The sequence below is a fragment of the Caenorhabditis elegans genome, chromosome I (genome assembly GCF_000002985.6).
Source record: "Caenorhabditis elegans chromosome I".
Taxonomy (NCBI): Eukaryota; Metazoa; Nematoda; class Chromadorea; order Rhabditida; family Rhabditidae; genus Caenorhabditis; species Caenorhabditis elegans.
The window spans coordinates 4345697-4367933 of NC_003279.8; the positions used below are offsets into that span (position 1 = coordinate 4345697).

A 22237-nucleotide genomic window follows, 5' to 3' on the forward strand; every position below is an offset into this window, starting at 1 on the left:
CCTTACCTAAGTGCCTAGCGACCTTAAAAATTTCACTTCCAAGGTATCAATTTTAATTACTATTATTTTCAGAACAAACGTGCCGAACTCGAACAAGCAGTCAAGGCCAAGGCCGACGAGAAATCGCTACACGACTCTGTTGACCGTATCGTATCTCGTCTTGTGCCACTTGTTCGTGAATCGGATGAGCTCCGTCACAACGCTGAAGCCGTTCCTACTCAATACGCTCCAAAGGCCGAAGAACTGAAGAAGGAGGTCGAAGCTGCGAAGGCCGTCATCGCCAACGCTCCATCGTCTGATGCTCATGTGCAACAACTCGAACAAGCTGTTGCAACCGCAGAAACTCTTATTCCGGACCTTGAAGAAAGAGCGCGTCTCTGGAACGAATTCCTTGCTGCTCGCAACGACATCGATGCTCTCATTGAACAACTCCAACAACCACTGGATGCAGTTCTTGCACAACCAAAACGTTCAGCTGAGGAAGCCGCACAGGACGTTGAGAATCTCAGAAACAATTCACAACAACTTTCTGATCTCGACAACAAGATTGCCAATCTGCAACGTATTTCCGAACTTCTTGATCCACTTGAGAGTGCTTACGCTGATGTGCGATTCTTTGATGTAGACGCCGAGCAAACACGTCATCAGTACGACGACGTTCTCAATGACGTTGCCGCCGAACTTGAAGATGAAACACTTCTCAAGCAATCAGCCAGTCAAGTTGCCAATGAAATTGATGACATCAGCAAGATGATCGATTCGACCGATCCTGAAAGATCCATTTTGGATACGATCGCTAAGAGTGATATCCCTGCTCTCAAGGCCCAAATCAATCGCATCAAGGACAGAATTGTTAACGCCGACGCTTCTCGCAAACACGTCACCACTGATCCAAAGATCGCTGAAGATTTGGATAACAAACTCGCCAAGCTCCAAACCGAACTTGACGATGCCATCAAGACTTCAGACGAGCACGACAAGGAACAACTGATTCTCTCACTGAAACTTAACATCTCTCAGTTTGAGCAGATTCCTTTGGATCAGCTCAAGTCGGACGATTTGAAGACGGCAGAAAAGGAAATCACCAACTCGTTGAAGCCAGAGGAAGCCGAGCCACTACTGGCCAAGATTCAAGAACTACGTGAGGCAAAGAGAGTCGGTGACGAAGCTCGTTCTGCCGCTCACGACCAGATTGTGGCTCTTGAAAAGGAAGCTGAAGACGTTACTGCCAAGGAATCAGCAAAGAAAAAGAAGAAGGACAAGAAGAAGTCTCCACAAGAGATGATTGACGAGCTCAGTGCTAAAGTTGTTGAAGCAAAGGCACTCATTCCAAAGATCGAAGAAGCCGCCAAGAACGAAAACCTACCAGCCGACGACAAACCAAAGGCCGAACAACTTGTCTCGAATCTCGAAGCATTCGTCAAAGATGTTGAAACTCAAGTTTCTGAGAAACAAGACGAACTCGACAAGCTGAACAACGCCAATGATGCAATCAAGAGACTTGGAGATGCTCTCGACGACGCCGAAAAGACAGTTGTCCCAAGTAGTGTACCCGCCCTTAGCGAGTTCAAGGATCGCATCGCTCCACATCTCGCCACTTTGGTTGAAGCTGTCAACGATGTTCCAGCCAGTGTTGAGCCTTCAGCCGTCGCTTTGCGTGATCGTGCCGCTAAATTCGTTTCTGATCTTGAAAAGAACATCCAAAAGACTGGTGACGATGAAAAGCGCGCCGATGAACTGAAGAACGATGTCGGAAATGCGGTCAAGAACGTGGAAGATGTTGTTTCGAAATACCAAAATCAACCTCAACCACTCGACGTGGCTAAGGACGACGCTAACAAACTCAAGGCTACTGTAGAGCAACTTACCAAGCTGGCCGAGTCTAGCGACAAGATCGATCCACAAGTCGCCAAGGACATCAAGGACTCAAAGACTAAGGCTAAGGAATTGCTTCAGGCTCTTGAAAAAGCCATTCCACAAGAGGACGCTATTCGTCGTGAACAAGCCGAGATTAATGATCGTCTCAACAATCTCGAGAAGGAGCTTACCAAGGTGGATGAGTTCAAACCAGAGGATGCACTTCCAATTGTTGACCAACTCGCCGCCAATACTAACACCTTGAAGACTGCCACTGATTCGAACAACGAGAAGGCCGTCGCACCAAGTTCGCTCATTTCTCATGACGATTTGGTTGTCGGTCTTCCAGAGAAGGTCTTCCAACTTCAGCATGCCATCGATGACAAGAAGCAAGCTTTGAACAAGGCTGCAGCTGTCAACGAAATTGCTCCAAAGCTCCAGCTCGTTTCTCAACAACTCCAATCTGTACCACAAGAAGTACCAGCGTCACTTGACGAACAGAAACAACTTTTGGAGGATGTCGAAAACCAAAAGCACAATTTGGAGAACTTGCTTGCCAATCTTCCTGAAAACGACCCAACTGCTGATGAACTCAGACAGAAGAGCCAGTGGGATTTGTCACGACTCAAGGATCTTTTGAAACAACTTGGATCTGCCGTTGGTGACAAATTGGCTGCACTTGCCGCTTTCAATGCCGCTCGCAAAAATGCCGAAGACGCCCTTCTCGATATCACCCGTGAAGATGGAGGTGATGACAACAAATCACCAGACGAGCTTATTGATGATCTAGCCAAGAAGGAGGAAACTGTTGCCAAGCTTCTTGATACTGTTTCCGGAGTTAAGCCTGACGAGCTCGATGATAAGGAACGAGCTGAATACAACGACTTGCTTGCAAGACTCGCGACCGCGGCTGACGTTCTGAAAGTAAGTCAATGTTTTAAATGATCTAGATATAATTGCGTTTATGCTGTAAATTCAAGTATTCCTTAGATAACACGCTTTTTCTTGGTTTCTTAAAATCAAGTGCCTACCTTACCTAAGTGCCTAGCGACCTTAAAAATTTCACTTCCAAGGTATCAATTTTAATTACTATTATTTTCAGAACAAACGTGCCGAACTCGAACAAGCAGTCAAGGCCAAGGCCGACGAGAAATCGCTACACGACTCTGTTGACCGTATCGTATCTCGTCTTGTGCCACTTGTTCGTGAATCGGATGAGCTCCGTCACAACGCTGAAGCCGTTCCTACTCAATACGCTCCAAAGGCCGAAGAACTGAAGAAGGAGGTCGAAGCTGCGAAGGCCGTCATCGCCAACGCTCCATCGTCTGATGCTCATGTGCAACAACTCGAACAAGCTGTTGCAACCGCAGAAACTCTTATTCCGGACCTTGAAGAAAGAGCGCGTCTCTGGAACGAATTCCTTGCTGCTCGCAACGACATCGATGCTCTCATTGAACAACTCCAACAACCACTGGATGCAGTTCTTGCACAACCAAAACGTTCAGCTGAGGAAGCCGCACAGGACGTTGAGAATCTCAGAAACAATTCACAACAACTTTCTGATCTCGACAACAAGATTGCCAATCTGCAACGTATTTCCGAACTTCTTGATCCACTTGAGAGTGCTTACGCTGATGTGCGATTCTTTGATGTAGACGCCGAGCAAACACGTCATCAGTACGACGACGTTCTCAATGACGTTGCCGCCGAACTTGAAGATGAAACACTTCTCAAGCAATCAGCCAGTCAAGTTGCCAATGAAATTGATGACATCAGCAAGATGATCGATTCGACCGATCCTGAAAGATCCATTTTGGATACGATCGCTAAGAGTGATATCCCTGCTCTCAAGGCCCAAATCAATCGCATCAAGGACAGAATTGTTAACGCCGACGCTTCTCGCAAACACGTCACCACTGATCCAAAGATCGCTGAAGATTTGGATAACAAACTCGCCAAGCTCCAAACCGAACTTGACGATGCCATCAAGACTTCAGACGAGCACGACAAGGAACAACTGATTCTCTCACTGAAACTTAACATCTCTCAGTTTGAGCAGATTCCTTTGGATCAGCTCAAGTCGGACGATTTGAAGACGGCAGAAAAGGAAATCACCAACTCGTTGAAGCCAGAGGAAGCCGAGCCACTACTGGCCAAGATTCAAGAACTACGTGAGGCAAAGAGAGTCGGTGACGAAGCTCGTTCTGCCGCTCACGACCAGATTGTGGCTCTTGAAAAGGAAGCTGAAGACGTTACTGCCAAGGAATCAGCAAAGAAAAAGAAGAAGGACAAGAAGAAGTCTCCACAAGAGATGATTGACGAGCTCAGTGCTAAAGTTGTTGAAGCAAAGGCACTCATTCCAAAGATCGAAGAAGCCGCCAAGAACGAAAACCTACCAGCCGACGACAAACCAAAGGCCGAACAACTTGTCTCGAATCTCGAAGCATTCGTCAAAGATGTTGAAACTCAAGTTTCTGAGAAACAAGACGAACTCGACAAGCTGAACAACGCCAATGATGCAATCAAGAGACTTGGAGATGCTCTCGACGACGCCGAAAAGACAGTTGTCCCAAGTAGTGTACCCGCCCTTAGCGAGTTCAAGGATCGCATCGCTCCACATCTCGCCACTTTGGTTGAAGCTGTCAACGATGTTCCAGCCAGTGTTGAGCCTTCAGCCGTCGCTTTGCGTGATCGTGCCGCTAAATTCGTTTCTGATCTTGAAAAGAACATCCAAAAGACTGGTGACGATGAAAAGCGCGCCGATGAACTGAAGAACGATGTCGGAAATGCGGTCAAGAACGTGGAAGATGTTGTTTCGAAATACCAAAATCAACCTCAACCACTCGACGTGGCTAAGGACGACGCTAACAAACTCAAGGCTACTGTAGAGCAACTTACCAAGCTGGCCGAGTCTAGCGACAAGATCGATCCACAAGTCGCCAAGGACATCAAGGACTCAAAGACTAAGGCTAAGGAATTGCTTCAGGCTCTTGAAAAAGCCATTCCACAAGAGGACGCTATTCGTCGTGAACAAGCCGAGATTAATGATCGTCTCAACAATCTCGAGAAGGAGCTTACCAAGGTGGATGAGTTCAAACCAGAGGATGCACTTCCAATTGTTGACCAACTCGCCGCCAATACTAACACCTTGAAGACTGCCACTGATTCGAACAACGAGAAGGCCGTCGCACCAAGTTCGCTCATTTCTCATGACGATTTGGTTGTCGGTCTTCCAGAGAAGGTCTTCCAACTTCAGCATGCCATCGATGACAAGAAGCAAGCTTTGAACAAGGCTGCAGCTGTCAACGAAATTGCTCCAAAGCTCCAGCTCGTTTCTCAACAACTCCAATCTGTACCACAAGAAGTACCAGCGTCACTTGACGAACAGAAACAACTTTTGGAGGATGTCGAAAACCAAAAGCACAATTTGGAGAACTTGCTTGCCAATCTTCCTGAAAACGACCCAACTGCTGATGAACTCAGACAGAAGAGCCAGTGGGATTTGTCACGACTCAAGGATCTTTTGAAACAACTTGGATCTGCCGTTGGTGACAAATTGGCTGCACTTGCCGCTTTCAATGCCGCTCGCAAAAATGCCGAAGACGCCCTTCTCGATATCACCCGTGAAGATGGAGGTGATGACAACAAATCACCAGACGAGCTTATTGATGATCTAGCCAAGAAGGAGGAAACTGTTGCCAAGCTTCTTGATACTGTTTCCGGAGTTAAGCCTGACGAGCTCGATGATAAGGAACGAGCTGAATACAACGACTTGCTTGCAAGACTCGCGACCGCGGCTGACGTTCTGAAAGTAAGTCAATGTTTTAAATGATCTAGATATAATTGCGTTTATGCTGTAAATTCAAGTATTCCTTAGATAACACGCTTTTTCTTGGTTTCTTAAAATCAAGTGCCTACCTTACCTAAGTGCCTAGCGACCTTAAAAATTTCACTTCCAAGGTATCAATTTTAATTACTATTATTTTCAGAACAAACGTGCCGAACTCGAACAAGCAGTCAAGGCCAAGGCCGACGAGAAATCGCTACACGACTCTGTTGACCGTATCGTATCTCGTCTTGTGCCACTTGTTCGTGAATCGGATGAGCTCCGTCACAACGCTGAAGCCGTTCCTACTCAATACGCTCCAAAGGCCGAAGAACTGAAGAAGGAGGTCGAAGCTGCGAAGGCCGTCATCGCCAACGCTCCATCGTCTGATGCTCATGTGCAACAACTCGAACAAGCTGTTGCAACCGCAGAAACTCTTATTCCGGACCTTGAAGAAAGAGCGCGTCTCTGGAACGAATTCCTTGCTGCTCGCAACGACATCGATGCTCTCATTGAACAACTCCAACAACCACTGGATGCAGTTCTTGCACAACCAAAACGTTCAGCTGAGGAAGCCGCACAGGACGTTGAGAATCTCAGAAACAATTCACAACAACTTTCTGATCTCGACAACAAGATTGCCAATCTGCAACGTATTTCCGAACTTCTTGATCCACTTGAGAGTGCTTACGCTGATGTGCGATTCTTTGATGTAGACGCCGAGCAAACACGTCATCAGTACGACGACGTTCTCAATGACGTTGCCGCCGAACTTGAAGATGAAACACTTCTCAAGCAATCAGCCAGTCAAGTTGCCAATGAAATTGATGACATCAGCAAGATGATCGATTCGACCGATCCTGAAAGATCCATTTTGGATACGATCGCTAAGAGTGATATCCCTGCTCTCAAGGCCCAAATCAATCGCATCAAGGACAGAATTGTTAACGCCGACGCTTCTCGCAAACACGTCACCACTGATCCAAAGATCGCTGAAGATTTGGATAACAAACTCGCCAAGCTCCAAACCGAACTTGACGATGCCATCAAGACTTCAGACGAGCACGACAAGGAACAACTGATTCTCTCACTGAAACTTAACATCTCTCAGTTTGAGCAGATTCCTTTGGATCAGCTCAAGTCGGACGATTTGAAGACGGCAGAAAAGGAAATCACCAACTCGTTGAAGCCAGAGGAAGCCGAGCCACTACTGGCCAAGATTCAAGAACTACGTGAGGCAAAGAGAGTCGGTGACGAAGCTCGTTCTGCCGCTCACGACCAGATTGTGGCTCTTGAAAAGGAAGCTGAAGACGTTACTGCCAAGGAATCAGCAAAGAAAAAGAAGAAGGACAAGAAGAAGTCTCCACAAGAGATGATTGACGAGCTCAGTGCTAAAGTTGTTGAAGCAAAGGCACTCATTCCAAAGATCGAAGAAGCCGCCAAGAACGAAAACCTACCAGCCGACGACAAACCAAAGGCCGAACAACTTGTCTCGAATCTCGAAGCATTCGTCAAAGATGTTGAAACTCAAGTTTCTGAGAAACAAGACGAACTCGACAAGCTGAACAACGCCAATGATGCAATCAAGAGACTTGGAGATGCTCTCGACGACGCCGAAAAGACAGTTGTCCCAAGTAGTGTACCCGCCCTTAGCGAGTTCAAGGATCGCATCGCTCCACATCTCGCCACTTTGGTTGAAGCTGTCAACGATGTTCCAGCCAGTGTTGAGCCTTCAGCCGTCGCTTTGCGTGATCGTGCCGCTAAATTCGTTTCTGATCTTGAAAAGAACATCCAAAAGACTGGTGACGATGAAAAGCGCGCCGATGAACTGAAGAACGATGTCGGAAATGCGGTCAAGAACGTGGAAGATGTTGTTTCGAAATACCAAAATCAACCTCAACCACTCGACGTGGCTAAGGACGACGCTAACAAACTCAAGGCTACTGTAGAGCAACTTACCAAGCTGGCCGAGTCTAGCGACAAGATCGATCCACAAGTCGCCAAGGACATCAAGGACTCAAAGACTAAGGCTAAGGAATTGCTTCAGGCTCTTGAAAAAGCCATTCCACAAGAGGACGCTATTCGTCGTGAACAAGCCGAGATTAATGATCGTCTCAACAATCTCGAGAAGGAGCTTACCAAGGTGGATGAGTTCAAACCAGAGGATGCACTTCCAATTGTTGACCAACTCGCCGCCAATACTAACACCTTGAAGACTGCCACTGATTCGAACAACGAGAAGGCCGTCGCACCAAGTTCGCTCATTTCTCATGACGATTTGGTTGTCGGTCTTCCAGAGAAGGTCTTCCAACTTCAGCATGCCATCGATGACAAGAAGCAAGCTTTGAACAAGGCTGCAGCTGTCAACGAAATTGCTCCAAAGCTCCAGCTCGTTTCTCAACAACTCCAATCTGTACCACAAGAAGTACCAGCGTCACTTGACGAACAGAAACAACTTTTGGAGGATGTCGAAAACCAAAAGCACAATTTGGAGAACTTGCTTGCCAATCTTCCTGAAAACGACCCAACTGCTGATGAACTCAGACAGAAGAGCCAGTGGGATTTGTCACGACTCAAGGATCTTTTGAAACAACTTGGATCTGCCGTTGGTGACAAATTGGCTGCACTTGCCGCTTTCAATGCCGCTCGCAAAAATGCCGAAGACGCCCTTCTCGATATCACCCGTGAAGATGGAGGTGATGACAACAAATCACCAGACGAGCTTATTGATGATCTAGCCAAGAAGGAGGAAACTGTTGCCAAGCTTCTTGATACTGTTTCCGGAGTTAAGCCTGACGAGCTCGATGATAAGGAACGAGCTGAATACAACGACTTGCTTGCAAGACTCGCGACCGCGGCTGACGTTCTGAAAGTAAGTCAATGTTTTAAATGATCTAGATATAATTGCGTTTATGCTGTAAATTCAAGTATTCCTTAGATAACACGCTTTTTCTTGGTTTCTTAAAATCAAGTGCCTACCTTACCTAAGTGCCTAGCGACCTTAAAAATTTCACTTCCAAGGTATCAATTTTAATTACTATTATTTTCAGAACAAACGTGCCGAACTCGAACAAGCAGTCAAGGCCAAGGCCGACGAGAAATCGCTACACGACTCTGTTGACCGTATCGTATCTCGTCTTGTGCCACTTGTTCGTGAATCGGATGAGCTCCGTCACAACGCTGAAGCCGTTCCTACTCAATACGCTCCAAAGGCCGAAGAACTGAAGAAGGAGGTCGAAGCTGCGAAGGCCGTCATCGCCAACGCTCCATCGTCTGATGCTCATGTGCAACAACTCGAACAAGCTGTTGCAACCGCAGAAACTCTTATTCCGGACCTTGAAGAAAGAGCGCGTCTCTGGAACGAATTCCTTGCTGCTCGCAACGACATCGATGCTCTCATTGAACAACTCCAACAACCACTGGATGCAGTTCTTGCACAACCAAAACGTTCAGCTGAGGAAGCCGCACAGGACGTTGAGAATCTCAGAAACAATTCACAACAACTTTCTGATCTCGACAACAAGATTGCCAATCTGCAACGTATTTCCGAACTTCTTGATCCACTTGAGAGTGCTTACGCTGATGTGCGATTCTTTGATGTAGACGCCGAGCAAACACGTCATCAGTACGACGACGTTCTCAATGACGTTGCCGCCGAACTTGAAGATGAAACACTTCTCAAGCAATCAGCCAGTCAAGTTGCCAATGAAATTGATGACATCAGCAAGATGATCGATTCGACCGATCCTGAAAGATCCATTTTGGATACGATCGCTAAGAGTGATATCCCTGCTCTCAAGGCCCAAATCAATCGCATCAAGGACAGAATTGTTAACGCCGACGCTTCTCGCAAACACGTCACCACTGATCCAAAGATCGCTGAAGATTTGGATAACAAACTCGCCAAGCTCCAAACCGAACTTGACGATGCCATCAAGACTTCAGACGAGCACGACAAGGAACAACTGATTCTCTCACTGAAACTTAACATCTCTCAGTTTGAGCAGATTCCTTTGGATCAGCTCAAGTCGGACGATTTGAAGACGGCAGAAAAGGAAATCACCAACTCGTTGAAGCCAGAGGAAGCCGAGCCACTACTGGCCAAGATTCAAGAACTACGTGAGGCAAAGAGAGTCGGTGACGAAGCTCGTTCTGCCGCTCACGACCAGATTGTGGCTCTTGAAAAGGAAGCTGAAGACGTTACTGCCAAGGAATCAGCAAAGAAAAAGAAGAAGGACAAGAAGAAGTCTCCACAAGAGATGATTGACGAGCTCAGTGCTAAAGTTGTTGAAGCAAAGGCACTCATTCCAAAGATCGAAGAAGCCGCCAAGAACGAAAACCTACCAGCCGACGACAAACCAAAGGCCGAACAACTTGTCTCGAATCTCGAAGCATTCGTCAAAGATGTTGAAACTCAAGTTTCTGAGAAACAAGACGAACTCGACAAGCTGAACAACGCCAATGATGCAATCAAGAGACTTGGAGATGCTCTCGACGACGCCGAAAAGACAGTTGTCCCAAGTAGTGTACCCGCCCTTAGCGAGTTCAAGGATCGCATCGCTCCACATCTCGCCACTTTGGTTGAAGCTGTCAACGATGTTCCAGCCAGTGTTGAGCCTTCAGCCGTCGCTTTGCGTGATCGTGCCGCTAAATTCGTTTCTGATCTTGAAAAGAACATCCAAAAGACTGGTGACGATGAAAAGCGCGCCGATGAACTGAAGAACGATGTCGGAAATGCGGTCAAGAACGTGGAAGATGTTGTTTCGAAATACCAAAATCAACCTCAACCACTCGACGTGGCTAAGGACGACGCTAACAAACTCAAGGCTACTGTAGAGCAACTTACCAAGCTGGCCGAGTCTAGCGACAAGATCGATCCACAAGTCGCCAAGGACATCAAGGACTCAAAGACTAAGGCTAAGGAATTGCTTCAGGCTCTTGAAAAAGCCATTCCACAAGAGGACGCTATTCGTCGTGAACAAGCCGAGATTAATGATCGTCTCAACAAGCTCGAGAAGGAGCTTACCAAGGTGGATGAGTTCAAACCAGAGGATGCACTTCCAATTGTTGACCAACTCGCCGCCAATACTAACACCTTGAAGACTGCCACTGATTCGAACAACGAGAAGGCCGTCGCACCAAGTTCGCTCATTTCTCATGACGATTTGGTTGTCGGTCTTCCAGAGAAGGTCTTCCAACTTCAGCATGCCATCGATGACAAGAAGCAAGCTTTGAACAAGGCTGCAGCTGTCAACGAAATTGCTCCAAAGCTCCAGCTCGTTTCTCAACAACTCCAATCTGTACCACAAGAAGTACCAGCGTCACTTGACGAACAGAAACAACTTTTGGAGGATGTCGAAAACCAAAAGCACAATTTGGAGAACTTGCTTGCCAATCTTCCTGAAAACGACCCAACTGCTGATGAACTCAGACAGAAGAGCCAGTGGGATTTGTCACGACTCAAGGATCTTTTGAAACAACTTGGATCTGCCGTTGGTGAAAAATTGGCTGCACTTGCCGCTTTCAATGCCGCTCGCAAAAATGCCGAAGACGCCCTTCTCGATATCACCCGTGAAGATGGAGGTGATGACAACAAATCACCAGACGAGCTTATTGATGATCTAGCCAAGAAGGAGGAAACTGTTGCCAAGCTTCTTGATACTGTTTCCGGAGTTAAGCCTGACGAGCTCGATGATAAGGAACGAGCTGAATACAACGACTTGCTTGCAAGACTCGCGACCGCGGCTGACGTTCTGAAAGTAAGTCAATGTTTTAAATGATCTAGATATAATTGCGTTTATGCTGTAAATTCAAGTATTCCTTAGATAACACGCTTTTTCTTGGTTTCTTAAAATCAAGTGCCTACCTTACCTAAGTGCCTAGCGACCTTAAAAATTTCACTTCCAAGGTATCAATTTTAATTACTATTATTTTCAGAACAAACGTGCCGAACTCGAACAAGCAGTCAAGGCCAAGGCCGACGAGAAATCGCTACACGACTCTGTTGACCGTATCGTATCTCGTCTTGTGCCACTTGTTCGTGAATCGGATGAGCTCCGTCACAACGCTGAAGCCGTTCCTACTCAATACGCTCCAAAGGCCGAAGAACTGAAGAAGGAGGTCGAAGCTGCGAAGGCCGTCATCGCCAACGCTCCATCGTCTGATGCTCATGTTCAACAACTCGAACAAGCTGTTGCAACCGCAGAAACTCTTATTCCGGACCTTGAAGAAAGAGCTTCTATTTGGGAGCGTTTTGTAAAAGCAAAGGATGATTTGTACGATTATTTGGAGAAATTAGAGAACAATGTAAGCGATGTGTTGAATAGACCACGCTTGCCTGTATCACAAGCTCAACAACGTTTTAATAAATTGAAGGTTTGCTTGAAAACTCCAGATGGATTTCATATTCTAATCTTTCAGGAACAAAGTTACCTTCTCGACCGAATAAGAGATCTCAAAATTGATTTTGATGATCTCGGCGAAGCTCTATTACCACTGACTGTAGCGGAAGACGAGCTTCGTTTCATGCATGTCCACGTCGAAAGCATTGAACGACAATATGAGGTACCTTTCTTGTTTTACAATTATATTGGTTGACACTCACTTTCAGGACACAATGGACAAACTGAATGCTGAGATAACAGCCGAAGTTGAACTACTTCGAACACTCGACATTCTATCAAATGAATTATCTCAATGCAAAGAAGATATCAACAATCCATCTGTAGATGTTGATGAGTTGGTAAGTATTTCTCTGAATAGTTTCTGAAAAAAAATCATATTTTATTTTCAATCTCGAATAATTTAAATTGTTTCAGAGCCGCGCCACAATGCTCAACGATGCTATTGCTCATCTCGAAAACCAGAAGGTTGTTGTTGCTAGAAGCGAGAAGGACCGCAAATTTGTCGAAAGCAGCACTTCGATAGATCTTGACCAACTTTTAGCTGAAGCTAAACGCCTTCTTAAAGAAATCGAACCAAGACTTCAACTCGCACAGCCTGACCATGACAATGAAGATGATGAAGATGAAGAGAAAGGAAGCGATGAGAAGCCGTATGACGTTAGAGCAGCGGCAGAAGTGCTCTCAGCACTTTATCCAGATGAACATCCGCACAATGTTCTTCGAAACATTGGTTTTGAAGAACTCCCGTCGGATTCTGAATCAAGAAGTGAATTCGACTCACTTGACAGTCGATCTGATGGATTACTTTCCCCAATTCCTGACGATTCGACTCTCAGTGAAGAACAACTCCGACGACAAAGATCCCGTTGGAGACGGGTACTCAGAACTGCTTTGCCACTTCAGGTTTGTTTATATTTTTTAATATTAATAACTAATGTCTCTCATTTTCAGGCACTGCTTGTTCTACTTATGGGAGCCGCTTGTTTGGTTCCACATTGCGACGACGAGTACTGTTGCCAACTTCTCAATAATTTCGCTAAAAGTTTTGACCCTTCGCTAGAATTCGTAAACGGGCCACCACCATTTTAATCTTTAATTTTTTATTTTCATTACTATTCACTATTGTTTCATTCATCATGAACCTGCCCCCATACATCCCAGTTGATTTTTTCCATCACTTGCATAAGACGAATAGATTCCGATGTTTTTATTTAATTTTTACTACGACATTTTTTTGTAAATAATTTTACTTTATTTTGTTTTTAAAGCTTTATCGTTTTCTTTTAATAAAAATTAAAAAATAATAAATGTGTTCTCGTACATCAAGAAATGATGAGGTCCTTGAAAAAGCCGGCTCAATCTACTCAAGTACCGCCAGCGTGAGTCATAGCCAAACTTTCGGGGGCTCTTTTATTAGACATTTAGTTTCTTATATGCTCTTTCGACTGATATTACTACTATTTTCAATTAGGCTATGCAGTTTTACAGCATATAAAAGTTTATTCGAAACTTTACTGGCTAGGTTGAGTTGAAGCTTTAAAACACATATCATATGTACCCATTTTTCAAGATACAATAAAATTGCGTTCCCATCTGGTGAGTTCAACAATACACTCACAATTGAATTCAAACTTCGGTTGGACCAAATTGTCGACGTGCATGAAAAAGATCAAGTTATCACTTTGAAGGGGACACTTATTCATGTAAGGCCCCAGATGGAGAGATTCATTTTCTTATCAATTTTCTTTGTTTATAGCACTGGCTTGATTATCGACTTTCTTGGAATCCCGATGAGTTTGGTAACATTACTCTTATGCATTTCCCTGGGGAGATGCTATGGCTCCCCGATATAATACTGTATAATAAGTAAGTTTGAGTTTCCGAAAAAAAATAGTTGATTCAAATCTAGCGCCCACGGAAGCCCGTGGGTATCAGAGACCACACAAGTGCATGTTTCATTCGAAGGACGTGTTACATGGCAACCTCCAGTAGTGTATGATGCATTTTGCAACATTGACATTGAATGGTATCCGTATGACTTACAAATTTGTGAACTCAAGTTCGGCTCATGGACCTACGGAGGATCACAACTCAATTTAATACATGTGAGATTAAAATCAAACTTATTTCAGTAATTTTTAGTATTAAAGCTTACTACTGATCAAGCTAATGAAAGTACTGATGCAACCGGCGATAATGTATGGAAAGTAGAGAGAGGAGTTGATTTGAGCAATTATCAGGTAAGAACTACATATCTACTTATAACAAAAAAGAACGAACTATAGGAGTCTGTTGAATGGGATTTGCTATCAGTAGAAGGGATTCGTCACAAAAAGTGGTACCCATGCTGTGACTATCCGTGAGTTAAAGAACATATAATCAATTTATACAGTAATAGCTTTTATAAAAATACTACTTTTATAATAGCTTTATAATTCAACAAGAATTTAATCACTAATTTATCTGTATCTACTAAAATATAAATTCCTATATATCTTTCCTCTCCAAATTAATACTTTTCAGATCAATTGATATCACGTATTACCTTCATATTCGTCGGAAAAAATTATTCTACACAGTCAACATGATAATTCCATGCGTCTGTCTTGCATCGATGACTCTTTGGGTAACATCTAAATTTTTATCTAAATTTGTATTTGGACGTGGGCTAATTGTAGTCTATTAATTTATATAAGTAAACAATTCGGCAAATCGGCAAATTGTGCCGGTTTGCCGATTTGTCGGAAATTTTGATTTTCGGTAAATTGCCGATTTGCCAAACTCAATTTGCCGGAAGTGTTTAAAGGGATTTTTATAGGACGGAAACACAAAACATTTTTGAATTTTTTTTTTAATTGCCTGTTTGCCGATTTGCCGGAAATTTTCAATTCTGGCAATTTGCCGATTTGCCGGAAAAAATCGGTTGCTGTCCACCACCGGGGTAGATAATTGCACACCTTTGAAATCGCTTATGTTTTCCAGGTATTCTATCTTCCGTGTGAAAGTCATCAAAAAATCCAGCTTTGCATTTCCGTTCTCGTCGCTCTTACACTCTATTTTCTAATGTTAATTGATATTATTCCACCAACAAGTATTGTGACTCCATTGATTCTTAAATATCTGAGTTTCACAATGATTATGGTGGCGCTTTCAGTTACTTGCACCGTATTTGTAAGTTTTTATAATTTTTTGAAGATGGTGAATCGTCAGTATGGAATACCATAATTAAACCATACAACATGTTTAGGTAAAGTTTTGGAAAGTGCTAATAAATAAAAGTTAGCCTTAATGAGAAATTTAGAATATTGCTACAATTTTGAAATATAATCGTTTCAACTTAATTTTGAAAGCTTCCAAAATTATGATCTATCAAATCTGAGAATTTTGCACTTTTTGACAGAAAACGTGTTTTATAAGATTTTTAGATATATTTTCTAATGTGATTTTTGGTAATTTTAGTCACCTTGAAACTGTAATACTATAATTCAGATTCAAAATATCCACTATCGTGCTTATTACCAACCGATGCCCAGATTTGTCAAACACTGGTTCATTGAAAAGCTCGGGAAGAAGCTTCTAATTTCAAGAAAAACCGAACAAGCTCAGTATCATAGAACTGCTCAGCATGTCAAGGTTTTGTAATATATTCATGAGAAATGATTTATTTTGCTACTTTTCAGCAAGTCAATGCATTATCAGCCATGAATATTTTGGAGAAGCAGTTTCAGAAGACCTTGTTTGAGCTGGAGGTAAATCACTTTATGGCATATTTTTTGCTGAAGAATATCAATTTCAGATCGCCACGATGGCCAAGAAAACAGTGACAGCCGCCCCTAAGACAGTTAATTCAATATTTCTAGAATTACCAATGATGAATCGAAGTGTTTCTGTGAAGATACGAAAACCGTCTGTGAAAGCTGTAAAGTAAGATTTTTCCCACCTGAGTTTTTCCAACTGCACTTGGAAAACATTTTCTACCGGGCAAATTGATTTTCCAGAAATCGTATGCGTCGTCTTTTGAGCATTGATATGACTGACGACATAAGAGGGTAAGTTATTCGTGTTTCAGACTATTCTTGAAATTAAATCAAATTTTGCATCCAAAATTTTGGTTTGAGTATCATGAGGGGTGGGCGGCAAATCAGCAAATTGCCGGAAAAACGGCAAATTGTGGTTTTGCACTTTTTTTTTGAAGTTTCAGAATTTCAATTTCATGAATATATCTGAAAAAACGAGCTTTAGTCACTTCCGGCAAATTGATATCCGGCAAAATTGGCGATTTGCAGAAAATGAAATTTTTCGGGAAACCGGCAGACCGGCAATTTGCTGAATTGCCAAATTTGTCAAAAAAGTTTGCCGAACGGCAACTGCCGCCCATTCCTGGCATGATGCAAGATTATTTGGAGTTTTACGGTAGTTTCAATTAAATTTCACAGGAAGGAAACGGAAGAAATTTCTCCGGAAACTACAAAAGACACTGATCCAGATCGAGAGAAACTAAGAAAAGCAGAGAAAAATATTCATTTCATTGCAAAAACTTTGACGGACGAACGAAGAGCACAAGAAGTTTGAGAACAAGTTTTGAAGTTCAATCCTAAAACATTTATTATTTTAGGCAGAAGCTGATTGGCAATTTGTGAGCCTAGTGATCGATCGGATGCTACTTATTATTTTCTCGTTTACCATCACAATTGGCACAATTTTGACTATTTTTTCAGCGCCGACAATGCGTGATAATCGAGAACCTATTGCTATCAATCCGTGAATTATGGCAAAATATTTTAGTTTATTTTTAGTTTTTCATAAATTTTTTAAATATTTTTTTATTGATGGAGAAGGAGGAGAAGTGAATATGACTGGGGGATTTTTGAGAGCAAAAAATTCAGAGATATGTTGATGGTCTAAAAATACCGGAAGAATTTTTAAAAAATTGTTACATATAGGAATTTATTATGCAAAAAAATGTGTGGTGCAGCTGCTCTTATTAATCAGAATCAGGGGTGGGCGGTAATTGCCGTTCGGAAAATTTTCCTGTCGACAAGTTCGGCAAATCGGCAAATTGCCAGTTTATCAAATTGCCGGAAACTTAATTTCCGGCAGTTTGCCGATATGCAGATTTGCCGGAAATTTTGATTTTTGGCAAATTGAGTTTGTAGAATTTGCCGGAAGTTTTAAGATAAATTTTTTAAAAGACGGAAACACTTAAAACTGTGCCTTTTTGAAAGTTTTGTCCCGTTTTTTTTCTGTATTTTTTCATAGAATTTGCTTATTTTTTGAAATAGATATAGAAACATTCATAGGATACGTACAATTTTGCCGATTAAAATTGAAATTTTTTAATTTCCAAAAATAAAAATGTACAAAACCAATTTTCTATTTGCCGAAAATTTTTGAAAAGTTTTAAAAAAATTGCAAAAAAATTCCACAACTTGCAGTTCACGAAGTAGAAAAAAATCCTCGTGAACACTATTTATTTTCGGCAAATTTTTAAATTGCCCTTCTAGTTTCTAATCTTCAAAATCATTCATTTAATCAATTACGATTATTTATTTCATTCAAATTTCATTTGGAAATTTCTGTAAGTTTTTTAAATCTCTTCTTTCTTCAGCGGAACACTGTTTCTTTAGAATTATGAACGTTTGCTTTGCTTTTCGTTTATTGATAGATTTCCTGGTACTGGCGTGGATTCTTACTGTTACCGCAACTCAATGTGTCTCAAAGAGAAAAATTCGAAAAGTGGATAAGGAACGTGGTCGAGGAAGACGGATGAGAGGAAGCCGGAATAAGGATGAAAAGGTTTTTCAGATATTTATTTTGTTTCAATTTGGCAAACAATTCTTAAATGTTTCAGTCACCGCCCAATGAAGAGCATCTGGAATATACAGCTATTCCACCGTCTCCAGCCACTTCGTCAATTAAAAAATCAACGCGAAAAGAGAGAACTGAGATGAAACTACAATCAACTCAGAATATGCCTACAGAGGTTTGTCATTTCTAAATCTTGTTTCCCTACCATATATTTTTTCAGTCCACCAACCAAGCGTCCACAACTCAACAATTGTGCCCAACACAAGAAGATGACTTTTCCGCCCAAAAACAAGCCACCAAGCGTGAGTTATTAACAAAGTCTGTCGCTACAGATATGTACTAAAATCTCCATTTTTCAGCTAAAAAGACAAAGAAGAAGGAAGAATTTTTCGAGGATCAAGATGATGATGATACGCTTGGATGTATTAAAAGTATCGAGAATTAATTTGTTTGTTTTTCTGTGAAAAATTAATGAATTATTTTTTTTATACAATGTTTTTTTTGAAGAGAATAAAAAGTTTTTTTTGAAGTCACTGCGTTTTTTTAATCTGTAATTTGGGCGGATCAAGTTGAGAAAATTGCCAAGAATAACTTCCAATTCCGTTTGCAAGCCGCGGTGTGCACATTTTGCCAAATTTTGTTGGCCAAAGTCCTACAGCTTCACCATTAACTTCCTTCTTTGGGGTTTCGTTTAAAATTGGAATGTTAAACATTACTACATACAGTGGTAGCCGAAATATATGCGTTTTTTGGTCTTTTCGATGATTTTTTTATAGTTTCAATATGAGAATATCACACAACACAAACTAGAAACTTTAGAATGAAAACAAAAACACATTTTTGGAATTTTTCTTGATATATCTGTGACTCAAGAATGGGGAGTATTCATGAAAAAAGTTTCAGTAAAAAAATAACTCGGAAATAATTTTCTCTAGTATATTATTCAAGAATTGAGCTGTAAGGTTGAACATGCTGAAAATAAATTTTTAATTGAGATTTGAAAAGTTACTCAAAAACTGCATCAAAGTCGACTCATTGATTTTTGAGGCAGTTTTTGAACAACTTTTCGAAACTTTCAAAAGAAATTAAAGTTGTTTTTTTCCTGAAACACAATTTTCTTTATAATTCTATTTGAACTTCAATAACTAAACTTCGAAACAACGATGTGAGAAATAGGATTTCATAGGTTCCAAGTGTTTTTTAGCCAGAAGCATAGATAGGCAACAACTTTGGCAATTTCAAACTATTCGAACTATGTAATTGTAATTCAATTTCACTACAAATTTTTTGTGGAGTCAAGAGGATGTACACATTCAAATACAAAATGTTTATTCACGTTTCACAGTAAAAGTTCAAATTTCATCCTTGTTGAGCCATGACCACCGGCGGAATTTTTCTCATGAAGCTATGCACGCAGAGACTCTTCCCATAATTGTCATAGAGACGACTCTGAAAATGATATATTTTGGGTCTTGTGATGAATTCAATAAAATTGATACCATAACACTGGAACGGTGCATTTGATGCTGAGTGAAGGCAGGGTCTGGCTGCAAAAAATAGAGTAACTAGAGTAGGCAGGTGTCTACCTACCTGCCTGCTTACGATACGTTAATAATGTGTATTACAGGTATTCAGGCACAAGGTAGGCAGGCCGGCATGTAGAAGTCTTTAATATAGAAACCTACATTCTGTTTCATATCCCGGCAAAAATCCGCGAAGTGAAACGATATGATTGTGGCGTTACAGGCTTCGTGAAGGCTATCAAGCCGGTTGGTGTGAGCCATAAGCATCAGCTCCTTCACATACGCCATATCCTCACAATTCTGCAGAAACTATTGTCATTAAAGTCCCACGGGTTACTGTAACTCACCAGAATCAGTTCCTCAAAGCAGTGCCTCTCAATCGACCCGGCGAGCTGCTTCCTATTGGGTCCAGGTGGCACAATCCTCTCCGACAACTTCACAATTTCTTCAGCCAATTTTGGAGTGAGCTTTGTTGGTGGATGGTAGCTTTCCGTGAACATCCAGCTGATAACCTAAATGGCAAAATTTAAAAAAAAATGAAGAAAAACTAGAAACCAACCACTTCAATCGCTTCCAAGTATTGCACGTCCAGTGGGAAACTTGTCATAGTGCTCGTCAGGTTTTTGCGGAAGTAGGGAGAAGCCACGTAGAGACCTTCCTTATTGCATGGGAATTCCAATTGGGTTGTGGTGGTCAGAAGGAAGTTGTGGGTTTTTCTGAAAAAAAAAAGGTATTAGGCAATTTATAACTACATCATTCGAATGACGTCACACGCTACAAACTCTACGTGTAACTAGACATTCCACGAGAGTGCAGCTCACTGGGTGAAATAGGTTATCAATTTGCACAGAGTAGGCAGTGCCATGTAAAAGATGTGATAGAAAAGATCTTTTTAAAAAACTCACTGATTCATCAGCAGATTAAATCTGAAGTTCAGATCCACTGGCATCGGCTTTCCGAAGATTCGATTCAAGTGTGTCATGCTCAAAAATTCTTTGATATCGAACACGATAACAGTGAGAATTTCGAACATGCAATTCTCGTATCGTCGATTTCCAATCACTCCGACCAAAAAATCGCGAACCGCACCGCTTGCAGGTGTACTGTAGCCTGAGTTGAACCCATTACGGTTTGGGAATCCGGGCGGGTGGGTGAAACGAACAGGAGCCAGGATATCTGAAAATGAAAAATTAGAAGAATACTTTGAATTGAAAAAAACCTTGATCTGAACTTCCGACCAGCTTCAACTTGAAATCAACTTTCAGCACTGGTGGATAGCTGTCCCGTTGTCCGACAGGATGAAGAGTGACTTGGAAGACAGTCTCACGGGGCTCTGGCTCCAGATTCCGAAGAAATCGTGGGATTCCACCGGCTTCCGATATTTGAAGGCTCCTGGAATCAAGAACGGTATTATCTGCTTGTTTGCCTACAAGGTGCCTGCCATGTGCCTACAGTGCCTATTTGGCCTTTAGTCTAACTTCAACACATTACTCAAAAGCTGAAAACTATACACTGTTCAAAAACCAGATTTCTTTTCAAATGCAGTTAATAAACGGTAGGCACAAGGCAGGCACATAATTATTCATAGATCTAGTCTTCCATAGATTTGTGTCTCCCTCCCCATCCCTTCAGAGCGATGTGATAACTCTTACCAGTTGATCAGCGAGTACTCGTGAACCGTGGCAAAATGAATCGGCATCATATGGTTCACCTCTGTTATTGGAACCTGGCAGGAGTGTACGAATGTGATCGTATCACTTGATTCTTGAGAATTTTCTGAAAAGGTTTAAATAATTAACTGAAAAAAATATCAAAAACTAACCGGTTTTACTCATAATTGAAGAACGAAAATTTGAAGATGTATAGTACAAATCTAGGAATAATCAAGAAAATCACGATAAGCGCGAAGTTGAGTTTTATTTTTTTTTTTGAAAAACGTGAGGTTTCACGTTTTTTGGTCAAAATTGTTATCAAAATTTGTTTGTTATTCGTGTTAATAGAGTGTGAACTACCACGTAAAAAATGAATCTTTGCACGGATGCACGATGTTTTTCAATATTTTTTCTCTGAAAATCCGCTACAATACGTTTGTTGCGCGAAATATTGCCGCAATAAAATTTATAGAAAAAACTAAAACACCTTATTGAGTTTTCAAAAAGTTACCGTTTTGCCCAAAAATACCCAATGAGACCCATAGTTTTTTTTCTTAATTTGTCAAAGAAAATCGATTTTTTGGAAAATAATTTTTTTTTTCAAAAATAATTTCAATATTTTGGCCATTTTTCTTGTTCTTAGGGAAAAAATAATATGTTTTCTTTTGTTTTTTCTTATCAACATGAAGAAAATTTGATAAAAATCGAGTTTTTCGCTAGTTTTCTTTCAAAAGTTGCGTTTAAAATTTTTGGTTTTCCTGAAAATCTACATTTTTCTTCGATAACTTTTCTTCGATCCGCTTGGACATTAATTAAAATGTTAACATTAATGCATTAATGTTTGATTTTATGCAATTTTTCGGGGTTTTATATTAACATTGCTTGGTTTTTTCTGTTTCTCGTTCTCAAAAAAGTTTATTAGACGTTTTTTTCTAAACTTAAAGGCTCTAATTGCACTAATCATTTTATTTCTGACTGTTGTTTTTGATTTCATTTAAATCCTGCAAAAACACTAAAATACTGCCCTTGATTAATATTTTTGTCAGTTCTGTCTTCCTTTTTATTAAATTTTATAAATTTTTGTTTACAAATCTCTAAATTTTGCTGAAAATAACAGATTCTGACATATCCAGAATCACAACTGAAAACAGTGGCCGTCCGAAAGTG

The 22237-nt window shown here is 41.6% G+C and overlaps 4 protein-coding genes and 8 non-coding genes across 14 annotated transcripts in view; 3 read left to right on the forward strand and 9 right to left on the reverse strand.

Annotated features, from left to right (window-relative positions):
* anc-1 overlaps positions 1-13396 on the forward strand; it is a gene marked incomplete at both ends in the record, with an annotated part of 41060 nt that extends 27664 nt beyond the window's left edge. For 2 of the 3 annotated variants that reach the window (NM_001356817.3, NM_001356818.3), the window contains 9 exons: positions 73-2781; positions 2960-5668; positions 5847-8555; positions 8734-11442; positions 11621-12058; positions 12104-12247; positions 12294-12425; positions 12502-12990; positions 13039-13176. In NM_001356817.3, the coding sequence (NP_001343707.1) occupies positions 73-2781; positions 2960-5668; positions 5847-8555; positions 8734-11442; positions 11621-12058; positions 12104-12247; positions 12294-12425; positions 12502-12990; positions 13039-13176 (12177 nt within the window). Of the gene's footprint in view, positions 1-72; positions 2782-2959; positions 5669-5846; positions 8556-8733; positions 11443-11620; positions 12059-12103; positions 12248-12293; positions 12426-12501; positions 12991-13038 lie in introns of all 3 variants that reach the window. The other variant, NM_058952.5, reaches the window with a different exon arrangement.
* Positions 975-1124, reverse strand: ZK973.18. The gene has a single exon (NR_050061.1). It is a non-coding gene; the product is annotated as an Unclassified non-coding RNA ZK973.18 (non-coding RNA).
* ZK973.17 lies at positions 1275-1424 on the reverse strand. The gene has a single exon (NR_050062.1). It is a non-coding gene; the product is annotated as an Unclassified non-coding RNA ZK973.17 (non-coding RNA).
* Positions 3862-4011, reverse strand: ZK973.22. Its single transcript, NR_050063.1, has one exon. It is a non-coding gene; the product is annotated as an Unclassified non-coding RNA ZK973.22 (non-coding RNA).
* Positions 4162-4311, reverse strand: ZK973.20. The gene has a single exon (NR_050064.1). It is a non-coding gene; the product is annotated as an Unclassified non-coding RNA ZK973.20 (non-coding RNA).
* On the reverse strand, positions 6749-6898 carry ZK973.21. The gene has a single exon (NR_050065.1). It is a non-coding gene; the product is annotated as an Unclassified non-coding RNA ZK973.21 (non-coding RNA).
* On the reverse strand, positions 7049-7198 carry ZK973.25. The gene has a single exon (NR_050066.1). It is a non-coding gene; the product is annotated as an Unclassified non-coding RNA ZK973.25 (non-coding RNA).
* Positions 9636-9785, reverse strand: ZK973.12. The gene has a single exon (NR_050067.1). It is a non-coding gene; the product is annotated as an Unclassified non-coding RNA ZK973.12 (non-coding RNA).
* ZK973.14 lies at positions 9936-10085 on the reverse strand. The gene has a single exon (NR_050068.1). It is a non-coding gene; the product is annotated as an Unclassified non-coding RNA ZK973.14 (non-coding RNA).
* Positions 13397-13510: 114 nt separating the features above from the next.
* acr-6 (AcetylCholine Receptor) lies at positions 13511-16852 on the forward strand (the record flags this gene model as incomplete). Its single annotated transcript, NM_058953.3, has 14 exons — positions 13511-13609; positions 13658-13790; positions 13844-13953; positions 13997-14192; positions 14238-14327; positions 14373-14446; positions 14611-14713; positions 15070-15258; positions 15577-15720; positions 15768-15836; positions 15884-16011; positions 16086-16136; positions 16524-16653; positions 16703-16852. The coding sequence occupies exons 1-14, from the start codon at positions 13521-13523 to the stop codon at positions 16850-16852; spliced, it is 1656 nt and encodes a 551-aa protein (NP_491354.2). The 5' UTR covers positions 13511-13520.
* A 726-nt stretch (positions 16853-17578) lies between these two features.
* On the forward strand, positions 17579-18381 carry ZK973.4 (uncharacterized protein). Its single transcript, NM_058954.3, has 5 exons — positions 17579-17665; positions 17715-17883; positions 17939-18070; positions 18116-18197; positions 18255-18381. Exons 2-5 carry the CDS (start codon positions 17719-17721, stop codon positions 18338-18340), a joined length of 465 nt encoding a protein of 154 aa, NP_491355.1. The 5' UTR covers positions 17579-17665; positions 17715-17718; the 3' UTR covers positions 18341-18381.
* An 825-nt stretch (positions 18382-19206) lies between these two features.
* Positions 19207-22211, reverse strand: ZK973.8 (BTB domain-containing protein). Its single transcript, NM_058955.7, has 9 exons — positions 21241-22211; positions 21071-21194; positions 20638-20810; positions 20324-20594; positions 19978-20134; positions 19766-19930; positions 19581-19718; positions 19395-19442; positions 19207-19344 (listed from the first exon to the last, which is right to left on the reverse strand). The coding sequence occupies exons 1-9, from the start codon at positions 21251-21253 to the stop codon at positions 19255-19257; spliced, it is 1179 nt and encodes a 392-aa protein (NP_491356.1). The 5' UTR covers positions 21254-22211; the 3' UTR covers positions 19207-19254.
* Between the last annotated feature and the right edge of the window lie 26 nt (positions 22212-22237).

What these genes read in the sequence shown, in the direction of transcription:
- ZK973.4 (NM_058954.3), top strand. Translation starts at nt 17,719, where the DNA reads ATGAACGTTTGCTTTGCTTTTCGTTTATTGATAGATTTCCTGGTACTG. An exon ending in CTCAGAATATGCCTACAGAG is followed by an intron (nt 18,071 to 18,115) that starts GTTTGTCATTTC and finishes ATATTTTTTCAG; the next exon opens with TCCACCAACCAAGCGTCCAC. An exon ending in CCAAAAACAAGCCACCAAGC is followed by an intron (nt 18,198 to 18,254) that starts GTGAGTTATTAA and finishes TCCATTTTTCAG; the next exon opens with CTAAAAAGACAAAGAAGAAG.
- ZK973.8 (NM_058955.7), bottom strand. An exon ending in GGTCGGAAGTTCAGATCAAG is followed by an intron (nt 20,595 to 20,637) that starts GTTTTTTTCAAT and finishes TTTCATTTTCAG; the next exon opens with ATATCCTGGCTCCTGTTCGT. An exon ending in GCCGGGATATGAAACAGAAT is followed by an intron (nt 19,443 to 19,580) that starts GTAGGTTTCTAT and finishes TATTTTTTGCAG; the next exon opens with CCAGACCCTGCCTTCACTCA.